General features: G+C 36.5%; 1 protein-coding gene across 3 annotated transcripts in view; it reads left to right on the top strand.

The window, feature by feature from the left end:
• LOC110328733 (cadherin-10) overlaps positions 1-24,138 on the top strand; it is a 193,661-nt gene that overhangs the window by 68,383 nt on the left and 101,140 nt on the right. For all 3 annotated transcript variants that reach the window (XM_021208155.2, XM_021208157.2, XM_021208154.2), the window contains exon 2: positions 8,055-8,399. In XM_021208155.2, coding sequence (XP_021063814.1) covers positions 8,169-8,399 — 231 coding nt within the window. In that variant the 5' untranslated portion in view covers positions 8,055-8,168. The remainder of the gene's footprint in view (positions 1-8,054; positions 8,400-24,138) is intronic.

A 24,138-nucleotide genomic window follows, 5' to 3' on the forward strand; every position in this document is an offset into this window, starting at 1 on the left:
TAAAACTATGCTGGAAAACATAAATTGTGGCTGAAACCTTTTCGTAATTGAGTACAAAATAAAAACAGAACTGAACCTGAATTTATACCTATGCCTTCACAACATAAAAAAAAAAAAAAAAAAAAGCATATTTTTGTTTGTTAATGCATACATTTAATACCTTCTTACATTCTTTCTCCTACCCTATATATATTCAAGACCTGGACTTCCAAGGCACACAATGCAATCTTACTACACTTTGTTGCCATCAATTAGTTACATCTCCTGAACTACATGCAGAAGACCATACCCCTGGGCATACAACACGTGAATACTGTCACACAGCCATTTCTTTTGCATATCTTTGCTTGACTGTAATTTCCGCCAAAAGGACTCTTTAGAACATTCAGGTTGAAATTAGGCACTCTTTTAACATGCTCATCCTTCACTCCCTAGATGATGAAAACCATTTGACAGTGTCTGTGTAGCAAGCTGAATGGAGCAGACACATGACTCTATGGGCACCACTCAGAGTAATTTAGTCTCAGTGAGCCATCCTTAGAACAGAAATTCTAAACACACATCACTCAAAAATGGAATAACTAAAAGAAACCTTAAGATTTGTGCAGTGATGGCTTCATTGAGTGGATAATCGGACCGTAGATTAATAATTCACATTTTCATAACAAATGACACTCCAGAGTCTAGTATCAAAACTAAAAGTTTTGATGCTTTTAAGAATTAAAACATATAAATATTTAAATACATATAAACGAGACTTGCTTTTTTTTTCCCTTGGTTGCAAATTATAATGAAACATACAGCTTAGCACTGAGCCAAGCAAGCATTGTAATAAATAAAAAATACACTACAGACTGGACCCTGTCTGCCCTCAAGAAAACAAAATCTAACTACTCTGGGGTGATTTCAGTATTGCATGTTGGCTACAGATGAATAATTTAAGATTTTTTTAATAGAGTAGTTTTCCATATAAATATGAGATACTGTCTCCCATTGGGCCCTTCAGAATACTGAGCGACAGTGAAAGCACAGTATAATGTTTTTCCTGCTTCTTTTGCCTGACCCTGACTGCGGCACAGATGCCTCTCCCATAGCTCTGTTTTATGTGATTTCCACACAGAAATAACCTAAAAGTTAAGTTGAGTGCAAATGGCCACAGTGCTGTGTCTCCATATGATTGTACTTGTGATTAAATTTTTATGAGTTGTGTTATGGAATTTTCCACTTCCACGTACAACTACCTTTAACACCTAATAAATTCCAGTTCGGCTTTGCACAAAGTGGTTGATCCATGTACTCTTGCCACTGATTGAACAGATAATATTGCTAACAAGTTCTTTCTTCTAGCTGTGCCATTTCCTTGATGTTGTCAAAAGAATGCAGGCAAAGGGGAAGAGGAATTGGGCCAGAATGTGAATGCATATACATATACATATACACATACATACACATATACATATACACACATATATAATATATGGATATATATTACATTATTCTGCAGAACCCACTTAAGTCTTTGATCTCAGAACACTGGGTAGCAGATGGCTTTTATCTGAACATCTTTAGCTACCCCGAGAGCATTCTTGCTACTCATCCCATATAATGAACTAAACTCCAGCTGCAGTAAAAGATTTCCAGGAAACAGCAGGTGTAGGGCCACCGCTCCCCTGGCTCTGCTAACTTGGTCATGGATCAAGTTCCATCTGGGACTCTCTCATTTGCTGCTGAGGAAAAAAGTTGAGGAAACAGTACAAAACAAAACAAAACAAAACAAAAAACCTCTTGATGGTTGATGGTATTCCTTTATTTTTTTTTATCCGCGTCCTGTTGTATTTTGGTGGAGATGCAGAACACCCTAGTGGTGATTGGCATTTTCAGTACAGAGTGATTGGTTTTGGCTTCCATAGTTTCTCAGTCGTTCATGCACAGCAAAGCAGGAAGAGCGGATCTCAGCCCCTTTCTTCACTCTGCACTCTGGTTTGCACCATCCTAAGTCACCACACCACACCAGTCACCCAGTAGGTATAGCAGAGTGCACAATTTATTTTTTAACTTTTTTAAAAAAGTCAAAAAATTATTTTGTCCTCAAAATGGGGGAAAAAAAAAAAAACCAACTTAGCAGACTTCATCAGTTCATCCTCACCACATTCCTATGATCATAGGATCATCCTTATTATTTCAAAGATGTGCCAACTTGTCATATGTGGTAGGAAATCTGAGTCTGTGAACTTCATCTCAACTCCCTCTCCTTTTCTTTTGATTTAGATGTATCTATTTATTCATATTACACCCCAATATGAACCCCCTTCTCCTCCCAGTATCCCGTTCTACAAATTTTACCCTATTCCCCTCTAGTAGAATATTAGAGAGAGAGGATCCTCATTCACTGAATCATTTGTTTTCCCACTTCTACATGCTTTGCCTACATATCCACCTTTTAAAATTCCTGTGAATTGTATCTGGCTTTGAACATTGACATGTGAGGATGTTAGCACAGTGTATAGCTGGAGACATTTATGAATGGTTTGCTCCTTCTCAGGGCACATTCTTGACTTGAAATTCTTGACAAGTAATTACAATGATTTTTTTTTTTTTTTTTTTGGAAGAATGTCTTAGTTTGGGGTTTGTATTCCTGTACAAAACATCATGACCAAGAAGCAAGTTGGGAGGAACTGGTTTAGTCAGTTTACACTTCCACATTGCTGTTCATCACCAAAGGAAGTCAAGACAGGAACTCACACAGGGCAGAAACTTGGAGGCAGGAGTTGATGCAGAGAACATGGAGGGGTGCTACTTACTGGCTTGCTTCCACTGGCTTGCTCAGCTTGCTTTCTTATGGAACCCAAGACTACCAGCCCAGGGATGGCACCACCCACAATGGGGTTTTCCTCCTTGATCACTAATTGAGAAAATGCCTTACACCTGGATCTCATAGAGGCATTTCCTCAAGGGAGGCTCCTTTCTCTTTGATAACTCCAGCTTATGTCAAGTTGACACACAAAACCAGCCAGTACAAAGCATAAGAACAAAGATAAGAGCTTTTTGTATTTTATTTGTCATTTGTAACAATCCTGACAGTGAGACTAGTGACTCTTCATCTTGTAACCATTGCTCAATTGAAAAGATACCATGCCCCTGTTTTACCAGCTCATGTAAACTCTGCCACATTAAGTATACAAATACACTTTTTAAAATATGGTATTACACTGTGAATTAACATTGTGAATCTCCATATTAGTAATAATTTATGGACCATATAAATGCTGCTTCCATTATATCTATACATAAATGCACGTGCTGAATACTTAAAATGATAAATATTCAATGTAGAGTTACATGTTTTCTGACATTAAAGAATTGTAGGTAGTATGCAATGAACTGTTAGAAAATATCATCAAACCTATGGCCTCATTTTTTTTGAGTCCTTAGTGTAAGACTTTGATTCAATTTTCTCTTAATTCTTTATTCTGGATACATAAATTGGCATTAGTTAAACAAAAGGAAGTATTTAATATATTCTGATTCATTTGACTTGTAAAAATACACCTGGAAATGTCTTTCTTTTGTTTCTCAATATTGAAATCTCATTAGACTGTATTTACTATATGAGATTCTAAAAGTATTTAAAGTGTCCTCCTAAATTGGTATATGTTTGTTCTTAACAATTGTTAGCAACTTATCTGATTGTTATAGACAGTGAATGATTACATTAAGATCCTAATGAACATAACCAGTTGGCTGAGGAATGATTAATTGTTTTTATTAGCCAGTGATGGGTGGCAGTGATCAGCAGTGATGTGTAGAGATGATGAGTAAGTGTCATTCACCAACATGCTACCACATTATGATCTGTGATCTTGCCTACTTGCATACTAAAATGAACTAGCTTTGGAGGAAGCAATATTTTTATAAGCATCTCATAAATAGATTATAAAACTGAAATGAGATCAGTATGACAACTTCATTCATGCTTACCTGCAAAGCAATTCACTCTGTAGCTGGAGCAGGAGAAAAAAAGATGTGTGGCATACTGTGAAACAAAGAGTTTCTTTTAATGAAAGAAAACAAACAATGAAAGTGATAAGAGAAAGGCTGCAAGTTTTTAGTGAAACTGTTCTGGTCTTTCTCATTGCAGTCTTATCTCTCAATAAATTTCATAAAGTAAATATCTGGGCACTGAAGTACCACACTCAGTATGCCATCAATATTTTGAAGATGATTTCAGATACAAGGATGGCCCATGGTTTTGATATTCCCTGCAGCATTAGAACTAGAAACAGAAAATGGGGACTGAGCACATGGTCCCCAATGGAGGAGCTAGAGTAAGGCCCCAAGGAGCTAAAGGGGTTTGCAGCCCCATAGGAGGAACAACAATATGAACTAGCCAGGTCCCCCAGAGCTCCCAGAGATTAAACCACCAACCAAAGAGTACACATGAGGAACCTATGGCTCCAGCTGCATATGTAGCAGAGGTTGGCCTTGTTGGATATCAATGGAAGGAGAGGCACATGGTCCTGAGAAGGCTAGATAGATGCCCCAATATAGGGGAATGCCAGGACAGAGAAGCAGGAGTGGGTGGGTTGGTTTGCAGGGGGGATAGGGGATTTTCAGAGGGGAAACCAGGAAAGGGGATAACATTTGAAATGTAAAATAAAGAAAATATCTAATAAAAAAAGAAAAGAAAATGTTTGCATACACACTTACGCACATGTGAGTGAGCTAAGGACTCAAAGCTGCAGAAGTGGAGGATCACTTTGATTCTGAGGCCATTAGGTATAAGTAACAAAGACAGACTAGACTGATATTTATGGCAAAGTAAGTATATATTAATTAGGAGGCAGACAGAGAAAGAGAAAGAGAGAGAGAGAAAGCAATAAAGAGAAAGATTATTATGCTGTAAAAAAAAAACTAACTTGTCCCAGTTCAACAAGTGTACAGACAGGTAAAGAATAAAGCAGGAATCTGAATTTACATTAAAATTTTAAAAGCTCTGGTATGAAGGAAATGGGGAAATATACAATAATGAAAGATGATTTTATTTTTTATTTATTTATTTTTTTATGCAATATGCATGAGGTTTAATCAGGAAAAATCAACATGTTGAGGATGAGCTCATAGGAGACTGACCCCCAAGCAGTTTCAACTGCAGGCTTTTAAAAGAAAGACCATAAGGAAGGGGAGAAGGGAGTTCATAAAGAAAGTTGAGTTTACAGCTTTTCTCCAGCAGAGCTGTTGGCTCATTTATGGCGTAGGGGTCATAAGCTATCTTTTGGTAAACATTCCTGGCTTTTAACACCAGAAAGCAGGCACCTGGCGGGCCATTCAGCAGTTATTGCTTTTCTAGCTGTCAGGTAGAAGGACATAGGCTTCTTGCACCAGTCTGAGTTTAAGATGAGCCATTCCAGAGGTAATTAGTAACTCAGGCTGAAGGCAAAAGAACAAAGAACTGAAAGATGATTTTAAAATGAAGGGTTGTTTTGTAGCTGCATGTTAAAGGTATATTAAATTGCTTGCATTTATTTATTTATTTATTTATTTATTTATTTATTTATTTATATTGGATATTTTCTTTATTTCCATTTCAAATGCTACCCCCTTTCCTGATTTCCCCTCTGAAAAACACCCTACCCTTATCCCTTCCCTCCCTCCCTGCTCACCTACCTACCCACTCCCACTTCCTGGCCCTGGCATTCCCCCACACAGGGGCATAGAGCCTTCATAGGACCCAAGGCCTCTCCTCCCATTGCGGTATATTGATAAGGAAATTATTGGCCATTTATAGCTGTATAAAGAGTGAGCAACAATATTGAATATAGTTACTGTCAATTTTGTTAATGATTAAAAGAGATGAGTTGAATATATTGTTGCCTCGATAAATAATAATATTCAATAGAACACAGCAGAAAACCTAACTCATACACTTCTTTACACATAGAAATAGTGTAGGATCCTGGCCAATTTCTTGTAACATATCTTGATTTATAAAAATATAAACAACATTTTGTTAGATGTTTCTACTCTCTAGAATGTAATCAATATACATGTCTGAAAGTCTTGGTTCTGGGATGTTAAATCACTTTATGTAGCAGTTCATTGCTAAACTCCAGCAGAGTATTACGTGGCATATTATAATAGAGTTCATATCGATCACTTTGTATGACTTCATGTGCTCACTATCATTTAATATACTCAAGGGAGACACTGGTTCATCATTAATCCTATTTCCAGAGACATTTGCATTAAACTCTCAATCATATTAATAATAAAGGAAAAGAAAACCAAACAGATTGTTAACAAATATCTGTGAGTGAAAGCATAAATATGTATCATGGAGTACTTAAAGTGCTTCTCACAGAAAACACCATAGAATTCAATCCTGTTGTTCTCCAAATAATTTAGATCAATTATAATCTAAAGATATAAAATATGTGTGTCTAGTAGAAAGTTTTAAAAATCAAAGCAAATTTATAACATAAAAATGCCTCCAAACAATAAAATACAAGTAATTATTATTGTAATATGTGTTTTCATACATAAATATTTGACATATCCTCATATAACAAGAAACGACAGATGGTTGCATTATTATTTTTTTGTTTGTTTGTTTTTTCAAGACAGGGTTTCTCTGTGTAGCCCTGGCTGTCCTGGAGCTCACTTTGTAGACCAGGCTGGCCTCGAACTCAGAAATCCGCCTCCCTCTGCCTCCCAAGTGCTGGGATTAAAGGAGTACACCACCACTGCCCGGCTTGCATTATTATATTTATATATTATTTATTTATTAATTTCTTTGTTCTAGATGCTGAATACAAACATCTCATTCTATCAAAAGATATCTATGGGTTAATAGATCCGTAAAATTGATAAGCAAATAGAATTTATATAATATATTGTGGTACATAAAACATTAGAGTGTGTAGGATACCATTTAAGGAGAGGATTTAAGACTAGATCTCTAAAAAGAGACCACAAACAGAAGGAAACAAGGTTAACTTCATCAAGGTAATACTAAAAGATCTCTAGCTTTAGAGGAGTAATTTTATGGGTTCAAGTAAAGGGCTATATGGAATATCTTTGTGGAGGAACAGATCATTGTGAAATCCAGCCCTACAAATTTGGGTAGATCATGTTTTGTGCTCACAGTACAACGAGTGTTCACGCAGAAACAAGACACTGCAAAACTCACATTACAACGGGACGATTTGGTGATGCTATAGAAAAGAGTGGCAAGGTAGCAGGTTGGAGGGCAGTGAGTAGGCTATTCCCATCATAGATATCAGATATTATGGGCTTCTAGTCCAAGGTGAAGGCAGAAGTGTGGTAAGAAGTGCTCAGATCTTGCAAGTCTATTACACATATAGCTGTAACCACATGTAGGTCCTCCTACTCACTAGCGCTAACATTCTTACCTATTACCTGGAATAGTGCCTTTTCTAGTGAAGAAAAGCCAGGTGATCCATAGACTAACTCAATACAAAGTAGCAGCCTTCAGGAGACAGCCTATAGGACAATCGTTATTGCCCAAGTAAGTGGGCTTTTTGTTTTTTGTTTGTTTGTTTGTTGTTAATTTTTATAATCTCTGATTACATTTGAACAAGCAATGGTACTATTTAGAAACTTCTTAAATAGTGTTGCATTTCAGAAATCTCTCATAATTTCCATAGTATATTAGAATCAAATTTTATTTTCAAAGCTTAATCTTATGCTAAATTTTAGAAGACCTGACATGCATAGTGCCACCTTTCTACTAAATTTAGGAATTACAAGACTTTAAAGCTGTGCCATAAAAGAAAGGGTCATGATGGTGTTTTGTTTTTTTGTTTTTTGTTTTTTTTTTTTTGCACAATTTATTTGAAAGCAAGTATTCATCACTGTCGTTTCTTGAATTGTAGATATTCCTCCAGACAAAAATGCTTCATAAAACTGATCATTATTTTAAGAAAAAGAGTATTTTCCTTTCTGGTTTTACTAAATCACTTTCATTTTAAAATCCAAATTAAAAAGTCATAATGTTTTCCATTAACTATTTTATTTGTTTGTTTGTTTGTTTGAAGCTCTTGGGATTATATACATAGCACTGATGAAGTGCTGGAAGCCAGTTGAGATCTGATACCATAAACAGGACTACTTTTTCATCACCGACACTGGAATTTTTCAAGAAGTAAACTATGACAATCTATCAGTTCTTGAGACTGTTTGTTCTCTGGGCATGCCTGCCCCACTTCTGCTGTCCAGAATTAATGTTCAGAAGGACTCCCGGGCTTCAGCAAATGACTGTAGAATCCCATGCCCCAAGGAGTGGTGGTAAAATTCTTCACCGTCAAAAACGTGGCTGGATGTGGAACCAGTTTTTCTTGCTGGAAGAATATACTGGATCTGATTATCAATATGTAGGCAAGGTAAGTCTATATTGAAAAGGTAAATAACTGTATTCTTAATTTATCTGTCTAAAGAATTGAAGATATTCAAGATCTCAATGAATTTAAGTTTGATTCTCTCAATGTTCTCATAGCCTTTTTATTTATGTGACACAAATTGTACATGGGGAAACTGTGGGATGATCATAACATGTTAAGTATTGGAACACTTTATAAGCATTACTTTTGCCAATCTCACAAATGAAGCTATGGAAAATGAATTTTCATGGAAGCTGTTTGTTAGTGAAGACCTTTAAATGTTTAAGTTAACGTTACTATTTACTTCAGCAAATACAAATAAAATTGAGTTTCATAGTTTACAAAATGAAAAATAATTAAATAAAAATATGTCCTAAGGGCAAATATATTGCTTCTTTATAATAAAACATGTCTCTATAGATTTTCGTCCTATATTTTTCAGAAGTCATTTGGTGCATAATTTTTAAAAACAAGTGAGGCAACCAAATATAGATAAGTTACTTCTTGCAGTACGAAATGGACAAAAGTAAATGTTTCTTGAAACTGTGATAGGATTCATACAAGAAAAGAAACCTTGTTGAGATAATAAATTTCCATTGGTTTTCAAAACCTTGATATATTTTTATATATTTAAATTATTTCAGTCCTGTTAATTATGTAATAAAGGGGAGAAATTTGAGGTTATGTATTGACTAAAAAGAGCAGAAAAATAAACAACAAACTTAGCAAACTTAGCACAAACCAAGAAGTATCAGACTTTCCAAGTGAAATTAAATGACTGACCACAAGGTAAAGGGGAATTTTGTATATGGTGGGATAGAAAACTTTTGGGTTTACTACCACATAAAGAAAAAGAAGTGAAATTCAAACCATGGAGACTACAAACAGATTTATTTGCTTGTTTTGCAGGATGCTCAATTTCAATCAATTTTCCTTCATCTAGTCTTTAATTGGGATGTAATAAATGTTATTAAATTGAATTATTGTTATATGCTTTTTCATGATACTCAAATTACTTCTCATCCCCCATCAACAGAATATCAATACCTTGAAGTCAAGAACTCTACATCATGTCTTTGTTAGTCTAGTGCTTAATAACTATTTTGCTAATTTGATGATTGCTAGTTGTATTGAATAACACTTCCTCAGCCATCTGGTGCCACTTGGCTATTTGGCAGAGAAAACTAGTCTAGAATTTAATATTAGTCTGTCCAATTAAAATTAGAATCTACTTACAATACATGCATAATGACATAGAACCCAACTATAACAACTACAATATTCCCAATTAGCTATATGAAAACATATATGATTTCATGGAATGTTACTGTAGTTTATTGTTATACAACAATTCCTATCTTAAAAGTACATGATGACCTACTATTGCAATAGAAGGTTCATTGATGATTCAACTCTCAAGAGTGTTTAATTCCTCTGCATCTGTTTTCAGCTTCTGTTTTGTCCTATCTCTTCATATATTGTTGTGACAAAAACACTACAACCAAGGCAACTTAGGAAAGAAAGGGTTTATAGGAGGAACAACAATATGAACTATCCAGTACCCCCTACCCCCCAGAGCTGTGTCTCTAGTTGCATATGTAGCAGATGATGGCCTAGTCAGCCATCAATGGGAGGAGAGGCCCATGGTCTTGCAAAGATCATATGCCCCAGTACAGGGGATTGCCAGGGCCAGAGGTGGGTTGGGAAACAGTGCAGGGGGAGGGTATAGGGGGCTTTGGGGATAGCATTTGAAATGTAAATGAAGAAAATATATAATTAAAAAAAATCCAAGATGCCAGCGCACAGGAGGCACAGCAACAGAAATAGCTGAGAGCTCACATCTTGATACCCCAGAGGAGCAAAGAGAGACACACTGGGTATGATCATTGTCTGCTGAAGTATGAAAGCCAGCAAAGGTGACACATCTCTGACAAAGTGTAATCCCACAATCCTTCCCAAACAGTTCCATAAACTGAGGACAAAGTATTTAAACTTATGAGACAAGAGAGGCCATTCTCATCCAAACTACCACGTTTCAGGTCTATTATATAATTTCTATGACTTATTCAATTCATAGCCTATAAAATAGATACTTGATGCCTTTTTGTTATTATTCACAGTTTAATACTGCATAAGTAGCTTACATTGTATCAGTTACATCCAAATTACATGTCCTATTTTAGGTATATATGACAAAAAAATGTTAAAATATCTATTATCAGTCTTAAATATGCATATATATACACAAATAAATATAATGCACTTTAGTGAGTGCAATTTGGTTGCAATACATATTTTCTTCATAAAATACAGAAACTTAAATTTTCTACATATTTTAATATTAAATATGAAAATTTATTACACAGTCAATTTTCTTTAGGAAACTTATCTTTCAGTTTTTACTTCCTGTAAGGCAGACATTGCTAAATATGCTAGTGGTTTCAGTCTCTCTAGGTTGATTTTGCTGTAGATTTAAAATGTATTCTAATTACAAGCATTTGGGGAACTAGTGTCAGACATCCCACTGTAGGAGGAGTATCTAGGGGCTGAGAATAGGAAGCAATAAAGCGAATGATTCTGGTGGGATGAGTTCGTGAGAATGAAGCACATATATAGAGATTGAGAGTTTTTTTTTTTTTTTTTTTTTAAAGACAGTTACATTTTTCCAAATAAGAACTCTTTTCTTTATAACTTTTCAGTTAAGGCTATTTAGGAAAGCATACAGTTAGCAAAAGAAATCTCAAAGTAGCATCTTACTTTCAAATATTTCTCTTTTTAGTGAGTAACCACATTTATGAGTCTTCATATTTCTGTTTGTGTAAACAAAAATGTCAGTGAACAGATTATAAATGCACTTTTTGCAAATACTGATAAATTATTAATGTAAAGGGTATTTAAAACCTCTGTAGAAAGGAGAAAGATAGGCCAGGGGGTAAACTGTCATTGCCATGACTCTGTAAGAAGTCAAACAGTAAAGTCAATGCATTTCTTTCCTCAGTCCCAATAGTCAAGGATTTTCCTCTAAGTCATGCAATTAAGTGAGTGGTTCATAATTTAAATATACATAGAGCTTTATGTTTTACCTTTCCTGTGAGTTATTTCTAATGCTGAACTTTAAGTCACTCCTTATATTCAGGCAATTATAGCAGTATATGCCAGTTTGTCTAGACAGTATCACATTTTCGTGGAAAATGTTTAATAGTTGAACCACTGGAATTTTAATACTTTTTCTCAAATCTTTCAGTATGTCTAAGAGTCAGGAAAAAAAAAGGTTTCTCAACTCTATCGAATCATTCGTTGAGTATTTATATGTGCTTTTCGATGACTGTATTTTATTTCCAAAATACTGTCCTTCAACAGGTAATTCCAAAGTACCTCACAATGTAGCCTTTGTCTCAAACGCAGGATTTCTTAATTGTATAACAAAACTTTTCCTGTTACAACACAACACACATATCTATTCACCCCAGATAGGGATCATATGAGAGACCAGAGCATAGACACCACAAAACTCCATGCTGGTGAACCAATGAATCTTTGCTTACAGGGGTATGGGTGAAGTAGAAATGACTCAAAAAAGATTGTTTTAACCCCGAAATACTGACACTAGAGAGACTTCAGTGTTATGTACAGACAGTTTGCTTCTGTGTTCCCTGCCCCCTCACCATCACCACCACCACCACCACCACCACCTCCACCACCACCACCCCACCCCCACTGGAAGCTCTCATCCTCTCTCCAGCCATTGGCAAGTACAATATGTAGACAGCTGGTTTCTGTGCTGAATCTTCCTGCAGCAAGCCTGGGGCTCCCTCCAGCCTCCCTGGCCTCTCTATTAGCATTAGAATGGCACTACCCATAAAACTCCCCCTTAATGAGGACATCCTGAGGAGACAGCTCAAGAAATCCTCCAGGCCTTTTTGTCTCCAAAAACCAGCACTCCTCCTGATAAGCAGCAGAACTCTCTTGGTGCCTTTCCTTGAGACCTTAGAGAAATAACAAGCTCAAGGGAGATTAGAGCCTAGCATTTAAATCATGGAGAAAAGATAATCAGAGGTCATGGACAGTTATGACTGGCCATAAAATTGGTCCCTGAACAGACACCCTTCAACACCCCTCCTGCTTCAGTACCACCCTACCAAATGATTACAGCCCTCTACTCCCCTTTTGTGTGAATGTTCAGGGGATTCCTAACTATATTGTATATAAACCCAGTGTTTTCACTTGTGAGCCAGGTGATCTGAGTTTGAAACTGAAACAATAAAAGACTCTTTTGTTCAGCGCACTTTGAAATTCTTGGGCTTCTCTGGGTTTCCTATAGACTCAGGTCACAACAAGATGTATCACCCAAGTCCAATTCCCAACATTGGTGGCACCACACAAAGTTGGGGACCTGGACACTACCCAGCCTGCGAACAGCTCTCCCAGTTGGAGAATGTCCTTTTCAGGCATCTCAGTTGGTCTAATACTCTTCCTTGGCAAGTTTTGTTCCATCCAGGCAGCTGGTCTCATCTCAGAGTCTTGGCAGCTTGGCTTATCTGAGTGTCATCACCAGCTTTTTTTCTTTTTCTCAGCTCTTGAGTTTTGCCTTTTTTTCTTTCAGCTGCTGTAAGAGTCACTCTCAGCTTCCCTTGCTTACTCTATTAAGTGGGTGGTGGTGGTGGGGGTGTCTCATGAATCTGGTCAGTTTCAGGGACTTCCTGAAGTTTATTTGAATTGGTTATCTTCTTGTTAATTTAGCTTCCCTTCAGGATGTAATGTTTGAATCTCTGAAAAAACTGTTGCACATTTCTTCCCTAGTTTTCTAGAATGCTGGGATTCTTGGCTGGTGTTATTACCCTATAAACTTAAATGAACTGCTCTTTTCATTTGCTTTGAGTTCTATCACATACACAGTTTCAAGAAAATTACTGATGATATTTATTACACAATCTATTCATTTATTCAATAATTCCTCTCCAATCACATAACGAACCTTAAATAGACTTTAATCAAGTCAGTTCCTTAGAATAATCCCCAAATACAGAATAAATAAAATCATAAGTTAAAAGACCAGTATTAGCACAAGACACTACAACATTAACTTCTCAGGACAAAAGATATTTGTTTCTCCCAGAAGGACAAAGTGCAGGGAATAAGCTAGAAAGACAGGAAATAGAAAAGGAGAGATAAGGGGGAAAGGAACAAGTTGGAGGAGGAAAAATTATTTGTCCCAGAGGCATGAAAGATTTCTACTGGATACAGGGGAAATAGACATGGCCAATAGTTAAATAACAGTTTATAAAGGTCAATAGCAAAACCTGTGTTAAGATGAGGTGTTTAATTTTAATTGGGCATATTAATTAGGTGTGCCAAAAGTTGGTGTTTAATTGCTATACTTCCATACTTTGACGGTAGTCAGTCTACGGAAGAGACCAGATAGGAGAAAAGACCTTGGTGGATACCTTTAAGAATACCATCTAAATACAGTCTAGTGTATTATTTATCATGGTAAAGGGAATAAGGTAGGAGAGCAAGGCCTGCCAAAGTCATGTTTGCTATGTTCCTGCTGGCTGGGGTTCCTTCAATAAATAGGCATCCACATCTGTGATCCCAAGTCTGTATTGTCAAACAATTTATGCCAAGAACTAAAATTGTGATTTTCTGGAAGTATATAGAAAGCTAGAGCAGCTTTGTGTATCTTCTTGGAGTAACAAAAACATTCACCAGACTCCACTGGGTATGGATTGTGTCCAGCCCATCCTGCCCTTTGTAATATTTGTCTTAATGCTCTTAAATTGTTTATATTTCTCCTGGAACTGTCCATTGTTTATGGACCAACAGTCTCAATTAATCTGCACTTCCAAGATCTCTCAGGCACTGGACCGCCAAACAGGCAGCATACACCAGCTGATATGAAGCCCCAACAAATATACAGCAGACGACTGCGGAGTCTGGGTTCAGTCAGAGATGATGCACCTAACACACAAGAGAAAAGAGGCCCCAAGGAGTTTAGAGGTCTGGTGGGTTGGGCTGGGAGTGGGGTGGGGACATCCTCATGGAGATGGAGTCAGGGAGGAAGTATGGGGTGTGTTACAGTTGGAGGATGGACCATGAGGGGAATAATATCTGGGGGGAAAAAAAGAAAGAAAAAATAATCAAAATGAAAAAAAATAAACACTAGACAAAATCAACTTTAAAAAATGAAAAAGAGAAGACATTCATCTATTTATGAAATCCATATCTTTTTTTGTTTCCCTGAAATAATGCTGCCTTTTGAGAGTCACAGAAATAATTGGTTTCTAGTTATTGTGATAATTCCTCTTGGCTCTGTAGGATGTTGATCCTTGTAGCTTGCTGTGGTTTATTTTTTTATGTATAGTATATAATCTACAGTGAACCTTCATCTTCTAACTGAATAGTCTGTGAAAACCCTGACTGCCAACATTTGTTTTGGTTTAGAAATGATGGCATTGTTTGTGTAAATAAATATCTTGTTGAACATTTGATCCTACAATGTTTTAATTAACAGCGAATGAGGATGGACTGATTCATGACTGAAGATGTTGGAAGAAGTCTATCATTCTGTCAGTCATCTCTGTACTGTAGACTACTTTCTTAGTTAGCAATGTCCCCAGATTGAAAGGGAGGAGGGCAAAATACTGTGTATCAGTGACTCTACCTAGAACTTACTTCTCCATCCTCAGGAAATTCTCTGTGACTAGAAGCATTTTGATAAAACTGATCTTCTTTTTCTGAGTATCACTGAACAATGATCCTGCTGAGTGATTCTTCAATGCATGAGACAGACACCTTTCAAATCTCTTGGATTCCAGTGTCATTTCATTGAAGATTGAGAAAGATTTACTAGACCCTCGTTTAATAAACTTGTTTATAGAATTCATTAAAAAAAATCTCAATTTATATTTTTATGACTTTTTACAATTAAGACATTAATTGTCATCATATACTTTGAATTTGCCACTGGTGTTTGTTTCATCCCATTTAAATGCTCTCAAGATCTAGCTTGTTTCATCTTATGCATGCAGGTGGTCTCACTAGATTTGTAAGGTCAACACACCAGGCAAATGAAACATATTGTGATTCATTTAATAAATATCTGAAACAACTTCTAGCTACTACTTTGACATTAAATGTACAGTGGTAAAAAATAAATTTCCTGTACACAAGTGTCCATCTTCAGGAGATGAAGCAGATGATATATTTAAGTATAATAAACTATGAAACTGTTTTTGCTTCAGATACAACATATACCATGAAATCCAAGTATAGAACAATAGGTACCAAATATCTCTATGCTCATCTTCTTCAACACTTGATAAAAATAAATAAATAAAAGTTTTCCAATCTGTGAACGAACTCCACTAAATATCATCATACCCATCACCCCACAAAAGACATCCTTTTATCTTGTATTCTCTCTCTCTCTCTCTCTCTCTCTCTCTCTCTCTCTCTCTCTCTCTCNACTCCACTAAATATCATCATACCCATCACCCCACCTCTGTCCTTCTAAGTGTGAGCTCTCTCTCTCTCTCTCTCTCTCTCTCTCTCTCTCTCTCTCTCTCTCTCTAGTTTAGGATAATGTTTGGATGGGAAATACTTCAGAACAATTGAGCCTGAGCAATTCAAAAGGAATAGCTTCTCTGAGATTAAGTTAATCTGAGAGAGATTAACCCCCTCTAAATACAACAAGGACTCATAATACCTTGCTCTTATTATTTTGACTGATTCCATTGAAAGCTTAATTAGGTAGATAAAGGCAGCTGGCATCAGCTCTGAAATGAGTGGTTAGAACTAAGATAGCGACAAGAAACAAAATTTCTTCCTAGAAAGTCGATCTGAAAATTGTAGTGTAAAAAATCTTTTTTACACAAGCGTTTGGAGAGTAGAAAATGCTTAATTACTGAAATGAGACTTTTTCTGAGTTAAAATTACAGATAGCTTTGATTACATGTGACTAGAAAGATCTATTCAAAAACCCTCTCTGCTGTATACTAAATATGAATGGTAACCATGGGAATTAGTCACTTCTATCTTAACCTATGAACTGTTAGCCACATAAGAGTTGAAACAAAAAAAGATGGCGAAGGCAATAGGCAATTTTAGCTTAAAGGAAAAAAAAAATCCTCAAAACCAAATAAATGAGGACAATTTAACGGGTATCAGAAGAAACTCTTTTGTGTTAAGTGATTCCTAATATCTCCCAGGAGAAGGGGGATTTGAATGGAAAGAGATAACCTTTCTGTGTTATATTATTATCACACAAAATATGAACTTATCTAGCATACTCAGTGGCCATTATATTAATGACCAGGTAGGTGATAATAAAAGCATTTTAAAGTATAGGCATTTAACCTCGTGTGTATGCACAATGCATGTTATAATAATAATAATTAAGGAAGAGATAGTGAATTTGGTAGAGAAGGGTAGAACATGGGAGGAGCTGGAGAGTAAGGAAAAGAATGATATTGATAGGATATCTTATGTGAAGCTCACGGACACATAAAAAAACCTGAACAATCACACACGCTCACATACTTGGGTATGTAACAATAATGAACAAGAGGCCATGAATTTGAAACAGAGCAAAGAAGGAGGAAGAAAAGGGATGGAGAAAACTTGTAATTATAATCTCAAAAAATGTTTAGAAAATAAAAAAGTTAAGAAAAAGTATAAGAAAAATCTATCTAAAGCCAAAAAGTATAATCACAAATAACATCCATAATATAATGTAATATAATATAATATAATATAATATAATGGAAGTGTGTGCTCTCAAAGCTTGGTAATCATTTTCAATTTAATCACACAGTGGCTTGTAGTTCCCAAATTACATACAAAACTAGAGTTCTGATAGGATACTATGTGATTCAGGAATTACATGTAGAAAACATACCTGCATCTCAAATATTGCTGTAACATTGTAACAGAGCATTTTGTGGGAAAGACTTTAAAGAAGATTCAAGAGACCCAAATAGATTTGAAAAATTATATACATAATTTTAAAATTATATGATCCCTCAAAAGAATATACATGTAAAATTTGCAGCTTAAGAAGCCGTTTTAGTTTTCCTAAAATTTTAAAGATCTCATAGTAGTTTAACTATTTTTATTGCAAAAATTATGACATTTTAGTTCTATCTAACAACTTTTAGCTATAATTGAATGATAATTTTGAAAATTATTTTCCATTAGTTGTAGTTATAGCATATATTGTTCATTTCCCCTTGTAATATGATCAAAGAGACTGTCACAGTTTTTTATGTAAAATACCAGATACAAACTTTTGATATGAAAAATTCCAAAAAATGATCCAAAAATTAAATCATTAGGTTTATAGTAAGCTTACAATAACACTTTAGATGAAGTGAACCAATAGTATTATCATAGCACCCATGTCTACACACATTCCATGTATCATTCTTCATGAGAAAGGACAAGTCTCAGGAAATGTAAACATGAAGACTTACATTCAGCACATACTTAGTATAATGTAATAAAGGCAGAAATTAGTACAAGGACCAATTTTATAAAACCCAGAAATCCATTGAAATTTAACACGGTTGGTTAGAAGCTAACAAATAAATGTCAAGTAAGTGATAATGTGCATTGAGGTAATGAAAAAGCAAGCAGGGCATAAGAAAGCTACTAAAGCATATGTAGGTCAAAGGATCAAGCTCATAATATAAACTCGCGCATCAAAAAGAACAACCTCAAAGAATGTGCAAGTCGAGAAGCTAAAAAGAGAAAAATAAACTAAGCCCAGTAGAAGAGGGAAAAAAATAAAGATCAGAGAAAAAATAAATCAAACCACAATGAAGAGCAGTGGAATATACCAATAAAGGCACGGGGCTGCATCTTGGGGTCAACAAAAAAGGATCAAGATAAGTCCCAGAGTAGATTTAAAACACAGCAAAAGCCATGAGCTAGAAGAAATGCATGCATTCCCAGAGAAGTCTAGCCTGCTACCCTGAATCATGAATAAACCTTTTCAAACCAATAATGAGCAAAGAGAATATACTAAAAATCCCATAATGCACAGAACTGTATACATGCTGCACTGAAGTTCTAAAAATATTTAGAAAAAAGCAAATAGTCTTTTCCCAAATGTTCTGTGACATTAAAGTGAAAACTTCTAAAGTCCCTTAAAATTTTATAATTATTTTGATATCAAACCTGTACAGATGCTAATGAATTTACATGCAAAAATCATGAATGTAATGCTAGCTAATTGAATCCCAAAATACGTTCACTCATGATGCAGAAATGAGATTTATACCTGAGGATGTAAGAATAATTCAATATATTCAAATCAGGAAATGTGATGTTGCTTATTAATTAAGAAGATAAAGGCCATGTGAACAGAAATTTAGATGTAGTCAATACAAGCAATATTTTTGTGGGTCAAAGATGAATAAAACTGTCCAAGAAGCAGTGTATCACAATTACCTAAAGAGTATATACAAAAATCTCACAGTATTATTCTAAATGGTAAAAGGTTAAAACAAAACAAAACAAAAAACCCTCAAGATTACAAACAAGATAAGGAAACCAATTGACAACTCTTTCATGTGTTCTGGAAGATTTGACTATAGCAATAAGACAGGGAAAGGAGATAGGTAGGTAGGTAAGTGGGTGGGTGGGTGGGTGGGTGAGTGGATGGATGGATGGATGGATGGATGGATGGATGGATGGATGGATGGATGGATGGATAGATGGATGAGGTAGGTAGGTGAGTAGGTAGAGAAATAGATAATACTTATGAATAATATATAAATAAGGAACACTGAACTGATGACCTCTCTTTGCTGATGATAACTCCTTGCAGGAAGAAAACCTGAACAAGTTTAACCAGAAGCAACAAACATCTAAAATTGACCAATTCACTACACTCAAAATTCCAGCTAGTATCTAGTCATATACCATAATGTTCTATGACTACAATAGCTGTAGCACATCTGAATATGGAATGGTGTTTGATCTGGAGCACCCATGTCCTCTGGCTCAAAATCAGTGGTTACTCCAGCTCTAACACATCAGTTACTCACTTCTGGTTTCTACAGTCACTGAAATGTGTTCATACCACGCCCCACATGACACACACATTTTAAAAGACATTTTTTTCTTAAATTAAAGGCAACTAAAATGTATTTCATTCATGAAACATCCTCAGAATAATCTATTTATATGTAGTTTTGATAACAATAAAGGGGATCTATAACATAAAATATACAAACCATTGAGGAAAGAAAGTGTTGAAGACATATAAATGTAGATTTGGAGACCCAAGCCAATATCTGTAAAAACAGATATATTAGTTATTTTTCTTGTAATGAAAAATAATTTCATTTTCGACCGTTTCTTTATTGGATCAAATCTAGTATGTGGCTGGCATAACAATAGCTTAAATATGTCATCTGAGATTACATATGCAGTGTGGGTACCTTCTTAATATAAGAGTCCATCTACTTCAATAAGTTACTCACTTGCTACTATTTTATTTTGAATTAAGAAATAAGTAATTTTAGTTCATTTTGTGTAAACAGTTGAAGATTTCCACTATGATCTTTTCATATCCATAGTTCTTTATTATATAGCAAGTCTATATATGTCATTCTAGAGATACGCAGACATACGTTCAAATTTAATAAAATCGTCAAAAAAAAAAAAAAAAAAAAGAAAGAAAGAAAAAAAAAAGAAAGCATGGTGTGTTTTTGTAGCACTGTAAGAAAGGAGGTCTCCCAATCGAGAACAACACTGGAAGCTCGGAGTGATGAAAGTGAGACTATATATTTTATACTTTGTAAATCCCATCAGGAGCCCAGAATAGCAAGGTTCTATTTCAGCTCAGAGAATGGTTTGAATGATCCTCAGTCCTTCCTTTTTTTTCTAATTAGCTGGATAATCCAGAGTCTCACAGATCATCTGGATCCCATTCCCTCTGCTGCTTGTATTTGTCATCCTCCTCCTCCTCCCTTTAATGTATTTATTTACTAACTTTACAAGCTCATCACAGACCCCCTCCTTCCTCTCTTCTCAGCTCTACCCTCACACCCATTCTCCCATTCCCCTGTCCCCTTTTCCTCAGAGAAGGAGAGCCCTCCCCCCCCCCAATGGGTATCAACCTACCCTGGTGAATAAAGTCACAGCAGGTCTGCACATCCTCTCCATTAAGGCCCAACAAGGTAGTCCAGCTATGGCAAAGGGATCCAAAGGCAAGCAACAGAGTCAGAGACAGCCACTACTCCAAATGTTAGACCCTTGTGAAGACCATGCTGCAAATCTATATCCCTTTAGGGGACTAGGTCCAGCCCCTGCATGCACTTTGGTTGGTGGTTCATTCTCTATGATCCCCCATGAACATTCCATGGGTTCATCTCCACGATTTGCAACATGTTTATTTTAAAACCTGTCTCATGTGTGACCTTGTTATGTCTGCATGCTGTTTGGCTATTAGTCGTTTTTAATTTGTGTGGGTTGAACACTTAGACTACCAGTGTTTGGGTGAAGTTACCTAGATTAGTAACTGGTAGCAGGGTCCAGTGTTTAGCCCTCTGCAGTCTGCTTGCTCAAGGCACTTTTGAAAGTGGACATTTTATTTTATTTTATTTTTCTTAGAAACACTACATAACTTGTTTTTATTCACAAAGTACAAATGGAGGAATTGTATTTTGATACAGAAAGCTACACTTTGCATGCTTCTTAATAAATACTTTATAGATAATCTTTTCAACAGCTCTACTATGATTTGGCTTGTTCCTCCCTTTTGAAGGACAGTAAGTTATTTTTCTATTTAAACCTTCAGAATATAGTCCATTGAGAGATGTTATTTTACACAGTGTTATTTTATACTCAGGGAAGATGACTAGAAGTGTCCAGCCTTGCCAGGGCTCTCTTGAGTGAGGCCATGAACAACCATTCAGTGTTATGACTTCTCCATAATGCTAACAAATCGGGGCATTAACATTTGAAAACTGCTTCCCAAGTGCAGTTGGTTTTCTTTTTCTATAACTAAGCATAGGCAACTAGTTTTGGCTATAAACTGTGTTTGCAAGTGTGCTTATATCCCTTGCTAATTTATTTTTTATTGATAGGGATTTTTTTTTTCCTTTTGACTCAAAAATTAACCTTGTTAATTTACATTGTTTATTATTTGGTGTTCATTCTCAAATGTATTGTGTAATGGAAATTTTCCTTTTTTTTTTTTTTTTGCTTACTCACAAATTTTAATTACACAAATGGTTACAAGTTTCATATTTTAAAAACACAAGTTATTCTAAATCCCACATCTGATCACTCAGCTTTTTCTATTACAGATGAACAGAATTTGAGTAAGCCAGATATTTTTTTTCCTTTTTTTATTAGATATTTTCTTCATTTGCATTTCAAATGCCATCCCCTTTCCTAGTTTCCTCTCTAAAAGTCCCCTATCCCCTCCCCCATCCTTGCTTCCCAACTCACCCACTCCTGCTTCCTGGCCCTAGCATTCCCCTGTACTGGGGCATATAATCTCTGCAAGCCCAAGGGCCTCTCCTCCCTTTGATAGCCAAGTAGGCCATCCTCTGCTACATATGCAACTAGAGACACAAGCTCTGGGGGGTACTGGTTAGTTCATATTTTTCCTCTTATAGGGTTGCAGATCCCTTTAGCTCCTTGGGTACTTTCTCTAGCTCCTCCATTGTGGGCCCTGTGTTCCATCCAATAGATGACTGTGAGCATCCACTTCTGTGTTTGCCAGGCACTGGCATAGCCTCACAAGAGAGAGCTATATCAGGGTCCTGTCAGCAAAATCTTGCTGGCATATGCAATAGTGTCTGGGTTTCGTGGTTGTTTATGGGATGGACCCCAGGTGGGACAGTGTCTGGATGGTCCTTTTTTCCATCTCAGCTCCTAACTTTGTCTTTGTAACTCCTTCCATGAGTATTTTGTTCCCCATTCTAAGATGGAACGAAGTATCCACACTTTGGTCTTCCTTCTTCTTGAGTTTCATGTGTTTTGCAAATTGTATCTTGGGTATTCTACGTTTCTGGGCTAATATCCAATTATCAGTGAGTGCATATCATGTGTGTTCTTTTGTGATTGAGTTACCTCACTCAAGATAACAAACATGTATATCAAAACTTTAATTACCATAAAAGTTTGTGGTTTCATTAAAGAGTGGGGCAGACAGACAGAGCAGTACACAGACTCACTATATAGGCTAAAGCATGTGAAGTGAGGCTTGAGTTCACTAGATTCTATATTGAACTCATGGGAATCCTCCTGTGTCAACCATCCGTAGTACTGAGATTACAGGCAAGGGCCACACACTTGCCTTTCTGTTAATGAAGAGACATTTGAAATGGTGGTGTGATCATCCAGTAATCTGTTAAACATAAGTGTCCTAAACTCTAATCCTCTTATGTCCTCTGTCATAGCACAGCATCTCCTAGGTTCCACCCACCTTTATTTTCTGGTAACTATGTATGCTTCCTTATTTTAAGATATTCTGTGTAGCAATTCTCAGTTAAGATGATAAAATTTTATCTCATTTTTCCTGTAATTTTTATTTTGTGTAATCTTAGTTCAGCTGTTATTTCTCATTTTCTAATATCTCTTTATAGAGCATTTCTTTTTTTATTTATTTATTTGGTTATATTATTTATTGACATTTCAAATGTTATCCCCCTTCCAGGTTTCCCCTCCACCAACCATCTATCTCCTCCCCCCTCCCCCCCACACCACCCACTGCTGACTCACTGCACTAGCATTCCCCTATGTTGGGGCATAGAGCATCCACAGGACCAGGAGTCTCCCCTCACACTGATGCCACCTAAGGCAGTCCTCTGCTACATATGCAGCTGGAGCCATGGGTCCTATCCATGTGTACTATTTGGTTGGTGGTTTAGTCCCTAGGAGTTCTGGGGAGTCTGTTTGGTTGATATTGTTCTTCCTATGGGGTTGTAAACCCATTCAGCTCCTTCAGTCCTTCCCCTAAATCCTCCATTAGAGTGCCATTAGAGTGCCAGTCTGATAGTTGGCTGCCACCATCCACCTCTGTATTCGTCAGGCTCTGGCAGAGTCTCTTAGGGAGAACTATACCAGGCTCCTGTCAGCAAGTGCTTCTTGGCATCAGTGATAGTGTCTGGGTTTGGTGTCTACAGATGGGATGGATCCCTAGGTGGGGCAGTCTCTGGATGGCCTTTTTTCAGTCTCTGCTCCTTTCTTTGTCCCTGCCATTTTCTTTAGATAGGAACAATTCTGGGTTAATTTTTTGAGATGGGTGGGTGGCCCCATCCCTCAAACAGGGGCCATAAATAATCTCCATATGGTCTCTACATGTTCTCTCTCCCCTTTGTACAGTATTTCAGCTAATGCCATTCCTCTTGAGTCCTGGGAGCCTCTTGCTTTCCTGAAATCTGGGACTTTTCTGGTGGCTACCTCGAGTTCCTCATCCCCCAGTGCTACACTCTTCCATTCAATTTTCTGACCCTCTGTACTTCTCCCTTATCTCCTTTCACACCTTATCCAGTCCCCCTTTCCTTCACTCTCCTCTTTCCCTTCCAAGTGCCTCCCTCCCTCTACTGCCCATGATTGTTTTGTTCCCCCTTCTAAGTAGAAATGAAACATCCACACTTTGATCTTCCTTCTTCTTGACCTGTGAAGGATTCTTCATATGGTCTGTGTCTTAGTCATGTTTCTATTCCTGCACAAACATAATGACCAAGAAGCAAGTTGGGGAGGAAAGGGTTTATTCCGCTTA

Source organism: Mus pahari, chromosome 11 (assembly GCF_900095145.1).
Source record: "Mus pahari chromosome 11, PAHARI_EIJ_v1.1, whole genome shotgun sequence".
Lineage (NCBI taxonomy): Eukaryota > Metazoa > Chordata > Mammalia > Rodentia > Muridae > Mus > Mus pahari.